General features: G+C 34.7%; 1 protein-coding gene across 1 annotated transcript in view; it reads right to left on the bottom strand.

Moving 5' to 3' along the window:
• Positions 1 to 405: 405 nt before the first annotated feature.
• Positions 406 to 8936, bottom strand: part of apolpp (retinoid- and fatty-acid binding glycoprotein apolipophorin) — a 51995-nt gene continuing 43464 nt past the window's right edge. The window contains 6 exon segments of the mRNA XM_072297978.1: positions 406 to 1315; positions 2158 to 2367; positions 3188 to 3309; positions 4804 to 4924; positions 7756 to 7883; positions 8307 to 8500. Coding sequence (XP_072154079.1) covers positions 2176 to 2367; positions 3188 to 3309; positions 4804 to 4924; positions 7756 to 7883; positions 8307 to 8500 — 757 coding nt within the window. The 3' untranslated portion in view covers positions 406 to 1315; positions 2158 to 2175.

The raw sequence follows: 8936 nt of genomic DNA, 5'->3' as shown, positions 1-8936 counted from the left end.
AACCCTGCTAATGTATTTGCTCCCTATCTTTGCATGGAGAGTTTGTCTTCATGTAGACGTGGACTCTCAGGGTAGGGTGGGATATCCCCTCCATTTTGGCCTCAACTTGAGAGGTTTTTTTGAGCATGGAAGATGATTTCAGAGAAAACCAGTGGCACCATTGTGTTCCTCGCGAACTTTTATACAAGAATCAACAGTCAAATTGCAAATTCCTCGCACATGTAACATCTCCATTGGGCCAAAATGCACCGATATCAATACCTCATATGTTACTGGGTTCCTCGAAAATTCTCCTCTTGGACTTAGCCTAAAAGTGTGGACACTTTTTAGCCTCCGGCGAAACCTAGAGTCTATACGGCTTCGCCGCACGACTAAAAAAAGAAAATTAAAATTCAGAGAGGTGAATAAAATTACAAATACTAAATTTATTAACAAAAATAAATAAACAACTTCTTTTGTCTTAAAAAAATCGCTTACAGACTAATTTGAAATCTATCAGCTGCTTTAACAAAAAGGTTTAAAAGAAATCCAAAAAACAGGTCACTGAATTCTTTTTAATTTCAAAGTAGTGCATACAATTGAGATTCATATTTTATCACAGCTCATGGAGAGTTTTTCTTTGTTCTTTTTCAATTTTCGTATTTTTTACATTCCTAGTATCTAATGTCCTGATGCATCATGCGATGATTTAACACCGCTATAGAGAGAATACAGACTCAAATATTATTCGTATCATGAAGTTTGATGAAAAGAAAAAAAATTAAAAAATCAATTTCATTCAATGAGCTGGTTGTTGAAAAAATCTCAGATAAACCTTTTTATGAATGCACTGGAATCGTTAACTGGCGCACTTCAGTAGTAGCCATAAATATTAAGATGGGGCAAATTATCTTGCTCTTAGATAGTGCTGTATAAAAACTAGGAACATGGTAAAATGACAGGGATTTACAATCACTGGTGCTAGTTGACACGATTTGGGCTTAAATCTGTTCGGAATGACAAGTTACCTTTCAATGGTCTCACAATCTGTTCATCAAGTGTAAAAAACCACTTGCGTTACTATTTCTTACACTAACCAAACTCTTGCAAAAAAGATGCCCCTGAACGAAGAATCAGACTTCTGGAACCAGACTAAAAATGCAAAGATGATGATTCCATGAATATTGATCGAGTAATGAGATGGACGGGAGGATTTGTTGTTGAATGGAATGATGATAGAAATGATGAGAAAATGATACTCCAAACAAATTATCTAGCCAAGGGCCCAGAGTTGAGTTTTGAGGAGCTCGAATACTTCAGACTTCTTCATTTGAGACTGTAACAAAAATTAAGACAAAAATTAGTGAAGGAATGTAACGTCTACAGAGTTTGAATACTTGGAAAGCCAGGAAAAATAATTTACGTAAAAATGTCAAAACAATTTATGGGCAAGACTTGCATTTTGCCATGATGCCATCCTTTTTTTTGTGAGTTTTTATGGCCGTCTGAACAAAGAATAAAATAATTTTAAGTTTAAAAACAACAACTAAGAAACGTGAGGTTAATCTGAAATTGACGATACCGGTATAGCTAACAACTCAGTAAAAACCGAGGTAGCAAACATGGAGGACAAAACCGAAAAAACAGGTCATGTAGCACCATGTACTTCCATTCGAAATCAAAAGTTAGAAATTCAAAAAATATAGAAAATATCTTGTTTTTTCTGAAATCAATTGTTTTCTTCTACTGAGAAGATGGTATCCAGCTGTTCATTACAGGTTTCTTTTAAGATTCAGATGGATATTAACCAATTAAGAAAGTAAGGGATGGCAGGCATTTTGTGCTGATCGTCATGGTAAGACTTTGCTAGGATTTAGGTGCCAACATAGCTTTCTTCTTCAAACATTTTGAAATGGAATCTGTGCACTATGATTGTAATTTTGAAGTTCAAACAGTTTAATACAGAGTTAAAACACAAAATAAAGGTCTGAATACTACAACATTAACCATATACATATAACATTAGCTAATACACTCCTCCAATACTCTATACATGAACTCCTTCAAAAAACTGAAAGGAATTAAGTTTCTGATGCTTCCTTCCTAACCATAAAAAGTGAATTTAGAGAATAAGTGAAGAAAGAGGGCAAGAAAATTTATGAGACAGAACCAACTTACAATGTAGATATTCTTTTTTCATTTGAAAAATGTTGGATGGCACTCGGTCTCAGGGAAAAGTCCATACTTCAAAACACATTTGCATTCCTTGTGTTGTTCTTGATCTGCAGACGATTGCACGATGAACTTGGAAATAAGCTTTACAGATTGCTTTTGAACGTCTGGTTTAGCCGCAATGAAATTATCCGCACTCACAACGAGACCATCACCCTGCAAAAACAGAAAAATTAAAATTTGAATCACCTGATTTTTTGAGCAAATAGCTTACAGCAATTAAATGTGAGGGTCATTCCAAATGAAAGTTCTTTGGTTTTCTTTCTCTGACACCATTGACTATGACTAAGACTATGACTGTGTGAAAGAGATGTATCCATCATACTCTCTACTTCCTGACGAGTTTAAGAAGTAGTAGATATTAACAACTTTAGCTTGTTGCAGAAATGAAAGTATGACAGATACATACCTTTTTACCTTTTATATGATTTATCGGTGATAATTCTGGAGAAATAAGACCCAGGATTGAAACAACCCTTACACCAATTTTAAGCATGAATAATATAATAAAATTGAATAACTTTTCGGCAAAATCAAACGATGTTCATCCAAATTTTTAAATTAATGGCAGAGGTGCTCTCAAATTTGTATATAGATTTCGAAAAATGAAGAAAAATAATGACCAAAAAAAATCAATTTATTCTGCTCCTTAGTTATTGGTTCGATCAGTTACGTGAAAAAACAGATCGCTCTTGGTGGGCCTGATTTCAAACGTGGATTTGAAATAAAAAAAAAACAGCAGTGCCTTTGGCAAAAATATAATGTACTTAAGTCTGATAAAAATAACTTTTAATAAACCAACGAACTAGACTAACTACAGTATATTTCAAAAATCAGACATTAAGGGGGGGGGGGGGAGGATGTATGATAGCAACTTGTTCTTTAGGTAAAATGAAAAGAAGCAAACAAGTCCTATTAGGTGACTAGATGTTCAATACCAAAGAAAATATGTAGTGAAGATGCAACAAGCACTTACATATCTTGTAAAATCAGTGTAGACACCTGGAGGGTAACGAAGCTCTTTTGATAATTCATGGTTTCCGACGAGAGGACTTGCTTTGGCGTCATCGGCTTTGTAAACAGCCTTGTTGTTGAATCCTATTAGAAACAAGTAACAGCTGAATAAGTAGTTTGCAATAATAGATACGCACGATTTATGATGGTTGCATTTGCTGATTAATACTAAAAATACTCTACATATCATGTAACTTCAAAGGTCGTAGGATTCACTGATTCTTTATTATTGCTGTCGGTGGTAAAGTTTTCCTCAGCGTATCAATTAAAGGAATATAGTCTTGTGGAAATTACAGGATTTTTTTTATACATTTGTGCCTCTTCTTTCCATTGAAGGTACCTTAATACCACCATACCATCGCCTGTTTTATGATACTGATTTCCAGTAGCGAGGCGTGAATGATCGATTATCAATAAATCCCCATTTGAAGCCATGATAGAGAGTCGATTATAAAGGTGTTCGTGGCAAACACCCTGTACGTTGATCCTTTTTCATAGGTTTAAATGACAGATCAATTGATATATTGCAAAGCGCACCACACCACTGGTGCTTTCTCTTTTTCAGGGGGGTCGTAAGTGACTCGTAATGAGGCAATAAACCAAATTGCAATGCATACATTCTACCTGAAAATGTACTATGGCTGTTCCACTGAAGCATGTTTTACATCCCTATCGTTTTTTAGGTCATTTCTGTATTTGGCACAGTTCATAACAGTATCGTCTTCCATCCAAAAGACACCCATGAACAGCAAAAGGCTATAAGGCTTTATTTTTTACTTGATGAAATATTACCTGAAATTGTAGAAACCAACATTTGCAAAGAAAAGGATTCAAAAGCTAGTATAACTCAAATGTTGTAAAAAAAACATTGACAACCTTGAAATTTTAGGGCGTTGCCTCTCCATAAGTGCACAAGAACAAAATATCAAATGTGTGTAACCATCACTAGTGTATATTTTCCAGAGATCCGTAAAAAGGCGGATCATCACAAAGCTGATCCGATAAAATATGACAACATAAAATGCAAGCAGCATTGTGTTTGGGCTTCAACAGGAATACAAAAAAAATGTACTAAGTGCATTTCATGTACAAGTTCTCGGTTAAGATGCTTTGATAATTACTCTCTGATAAATTCAATGAATTAGAAATTTATTGGATAGTGCAACGACAAGAGTCATGCAATACTGAAAAGAACACAACCTTAGTTTCTCACTCTCATCAAGGCATTGAGGGACAAAATTTCAAATTTTCAAGGTTGCTGATGAACATTTGACGATGTTTGAGTTGATATTTTCAAACCATTTTCTTTGCAAATTTTGGTAGTTATTTCTACAATATCAGTTGATGTTTAATAAAAAAAAATGAAACTTCAAAGCTGCCTACTACCTCAGTGTCATTCAGCTCAGAGATTGCATAATATGAGCGATACCAAACAAAAAAGGTCACGTAGAAGAATTTCGTATTTCACTAGTGGCTGATAAAAAAAGAGAAAAAATATTCAGTAGTGATCTGAAAGTTGCCTCTTTCAGCCTTTTTTCCAGAAATTTTCCCATAACAACATTAGCAAGCGTTACTCACCGACCACATCAGATGCAGGTCCACCTTGGAGAGTCATTCCTGGAGTTGGAATGACAAGAACATTTGTGAATTGTGAAACACGAGTAATAATTCCGGCAACAACTGCTGATGGGTACAAAGTCTGCAAAAAGAGAAGAATATAATGATTGAAAAATGGAAGGTAAATATGATAAACGCCTGCTTGAGCGTTCGGCTAATCAAGTAACACATTATTTCACTGAAATTTCAGATAAAATCTTTTAAAAATCTTGAGGAATCTCCTGAATTTTGAAGAAAAGTATTTTCAAATAATTAATTTTTTTTCCTTTGTAATTGTATTTTTTTTAATCATCAGAATCTTTGATGAATTCATGATGATATTTTTTTCATTTTTTTCAGACTATGTTTTTGATGAGTCCATATTATACAGTCATTTTGGAGAAACTCAAGGCTGAGAACTTCCAAAATGGGGCCCAAAATAACTTATCATGGGTGAATGATTGTTGCAGCAGCATTGATAAGTGGTAGTCAGTAACAAGGTAGAGAAATGGTGCTGGATCCACACCATTTTGCGGGGAAAACAAAGCCAACAAATTCCAAAAATTAAAATTATGGTCAAAATTAAATTTTTTGAACTCTAATGCGTTCCAGTACAAAACTGAGGGGGATTTGGTACTGGAACGCATTAGAGTTCAAAAAATTTAATTTTGACTCTAATTTTAATTTTTGGAATTTCTTGGCTTTGCTTTCCCCGCAAAATGGTGTGGATCCAGCACCATTTCTCCACCTTGTTACATACAGTTCGGGCTACTTCTTAGTGTTTTTTTTTTTTGTCATGGGAACGGAGTTCCCCATGATATTAGAATCGTTCCGTTGCTTTCGCTATGGGATTCCCTATACCTCTGCGACCTTGAGCGTTTCGCCCAGTCTCCGATTTTTGGTTGATTTTCCGATGTATCAAAAACCGTTGTATTTTTTAGCCAATCATGTCTCTACGTCAAGTTGTGTTGATTGCTAAAATTCGCTTTCAGCGAGTTTTTTTTCTCCTGGAGATGTCGCGTCTGACTGGTAAATCTGCGCAGAACCACGAAGTTCCGTTTTTAGGCAAATTCTTTTTTTTGGGAGGTTCTGATTGGTTATTTTTCGCCATCAGTTTTCTGTTCGTTGGTGCAAAAGATCGCCTACCTCGGTGTTCTTGAGAAGCCGCCATTATCCCACCTCAAATTTGAAAAATAGAAGTAAAGAAATAATAACCATCGTACAAGGTGGAAAATTGTTCTGGAGGACTCGTTACGGATAAAGAAGTCAAAATCAGAGCTCGATTGATTGATTTAATTCATGGATACGCAAATATTGCCTTAGCTCAACTGCCGCGATCGGAATGCATAATGGGATGAACCTCGAGACGCATTAAAACAGTGCGAACCATGGCTCCTACAGCAATGCGCATCCCAAAAGCAGTCAAGGTCTCTTGTGATAAGTCCCGCCCATTGCCCGAGTCTTTTAAATGCTATTTTTACTCCCGCTCTCGTGGATCCGTCATAGCCTAGTTGACCAAGCCGCCTCGTATTTGTGATTAGACGCGGGCACCCGGCGATCGTGAGTTCGATACCCGACGATGGGAACTACTTTTTAATGATTGTATTGAATGTTTTAGACTAATCATCAAAAAATAATTAATAGTAGATGATAAATGTACGAACATTTTCTCGTGAGTTAATATGTTAAACAAAAATACTGGAATATACCTCCTTCATATAATCAGCCACATGTTCCCCCAAATTAATGACGTTATTTTCTTTTTTCAATAAAGTTAATTTGCATTCAACGTTCGTAAGTTAAGCAAAAAGTACCTATTGATACAAATAGAAAGACATGAAAATAGTATGTCTAACATTTCAGTTGTTTTTTTTTTTTTTTTATTTATTTTTTGTTTTTTTGTTTTTTCAATAAAACAAATTGACTGGGACTAGAATCATCGTATCTCTGAAGACAAAAGCTAAGTTTTTTGATACAGAAATACTAATATATTCATCCTTTATATAATCAGGGAGATGTTGACCCAAATATTGATGTATATTTTCTCTGTTCGCCCAAATTAATGATGGTATTTTCTTTTTTCAATAAAATTAATTTACATTCCACGTTCTTAAAGCAATATTTTCTCCAAAATTCAGCAAAAAATAACAATTTATACCTACGCAAAAAGTAAATAAATAAATAAAGCAATGACATGAAAGTAGTATAGGTAGTACACATCTAACATTTCGGTTACATCTATTTGAATGAAAAAAATGGCAACTTAGGAAGCACATAGGTCACTTATCGACGGTGAAACTACCAAACCACGTATCTCGGTTTGCGACGTCGCAGACTTCCTGTCATACTTTATTTTTTAAATGAAAAGCTACTTAACGTCCAGTCTTGAAAATTTCCGTGATTTTTCCTCTTCGTGCGGAGAAAATTCTGTGAAAATTTCAAGGAATGATATTGATTTGGTCTACTTCAAAAAAATAAAATGTGAGCGGAGATTTTTAAACACCGCAAACGAGATACGTGGTTTGGCAGTTTCACCGTCGTTATGATGCGTATTCGGGCATATGCGTAGAGTAAAAATATCATACTTTACGCCGAAAAAACGAAACTGAAAGTTAAATGCGTTAACTTCCAAAAACCATACATAATCCAACGAAAATAAATAATTGGTAAATAACAGCTTTCTTGTATGCAAAGAAAAAAAATTAAAAATGTTAAAAAAGAGATGTCGACACAAAATTACATAGCCCCTTCAATTCTGAAGATACTACAAACGAACTATACCTTAAAATTTTCATATCCCAGAAGCAAAAGTTCCCATGACGAATATTGCTATTGCTAGCGATTGCAAAAACCAACTTGTTTCATTTGTAGTCAGTAACTAAAGAGGCAAAATACATAAGTGGGTGAATTTATTACAAAAAATGGATGACTTACAGAGGTGGGGTAGTAAGACGGCGAGTGTCTTTCAGGATTGGCAACGGCATGGATGATAACTTTGACGGCATCTGCTCTGAATGGATACTCATATGCTTCATAGAGAGCAGTAAATGAATCAGTCTTTCCTGCAGATAAAAAAAGAGATCGAATTAAAAGGTGAAAATAATTGAAATGCAGGGAGATATCAATGTAAGTAGGATCTCCACACAGGGAGTTTGAGTATACATATATATAAATACACTTATCAATCTGCCATATAAAGAATTGAAATTTCGAGGTCGGACATATGTCTAAGCAATACCATGATACACTAATTTCTTGTTTATGAATTGATTCTAGAAATGTTTTACACATATGTTAAACATATTTTTTGTCGAATATTGAGGATAAGAAATGTTTTGCTTTTAGCCTGTCATGTAGACAGTAGGGAAATTTTGACCAACAACTTTCTTCTTCTTTTGAATTATTTCAACTTACTTCTGACGATTGGAAACATATGCTGTGAAACCCCACTAAATTATCTAAGAAATATGAGCATTACTACTCACTCAATTCTAAGTACGCTGCTTTTATAAACTGATGGAACTGCTTCAGGAAAGTATTAGCCATTTCAGGTGTAGGAACTTTGGCAAAAGTGAAGACCTTTGGTTTTCCATCGAAGGTGAGCTTTCCTTTCGATGAATAATGGATGGGCCATTTGTGCAACACGCTGGTGTAACCAATCAATGCAAAGTTGACATCCCTACACACATTCAAATACATCGGTTTTAGCGAAGAGAAAACAAACATATTGCAAATCAGAGTCATCCGAAATGTGAGTTGATTAAATTCATGTTGTAGAAACTAAAAATGATCAACATTTCATCAATCAGAATCAAGAAAGCCAGCGTTCTTGATATTTGAATAAGAGTTTGGCAAAAAATGAATTTTTACACGAGAAACAGTGGGCACAAAAATATTAAAAAGTAATTCTTTAAATATTTGAAATTATTGAATTTATCAAGTTTGTATTAAAAAGCCTCTCATACATTCTGCAGCATTTCACCATTTCATATTTCTGAGAAAAGAGCCTTAGAGGTTACTAAAATATATTCAGATCATAGGGACCAGATGAATGAATATCATGTTTCTTGACATTATCTTCATCTCGACAGTATTCTTTTGCAACGACTCAGTAA

The sequence above is a fragment of the Bemisia tabaci genome, chromosome 3 (assembly GCF_918797505.1).
Source record: "Bemisia tabaci chromosome 3, PGI_BMITA_v3".
In the NCBI taxonomy this organism is placed as follows: domain Eukaryota; kingdom Metazoa; phylum Arthropoda; class Insecta; order Hemiptera; family Aleyrodidae; genus Bemisia; species Bemisia tabaci.
Note: the sequence above shows the minus strand (reverse complement) of the source record. Positions and strands in the feature narration are given on the sequence as shown.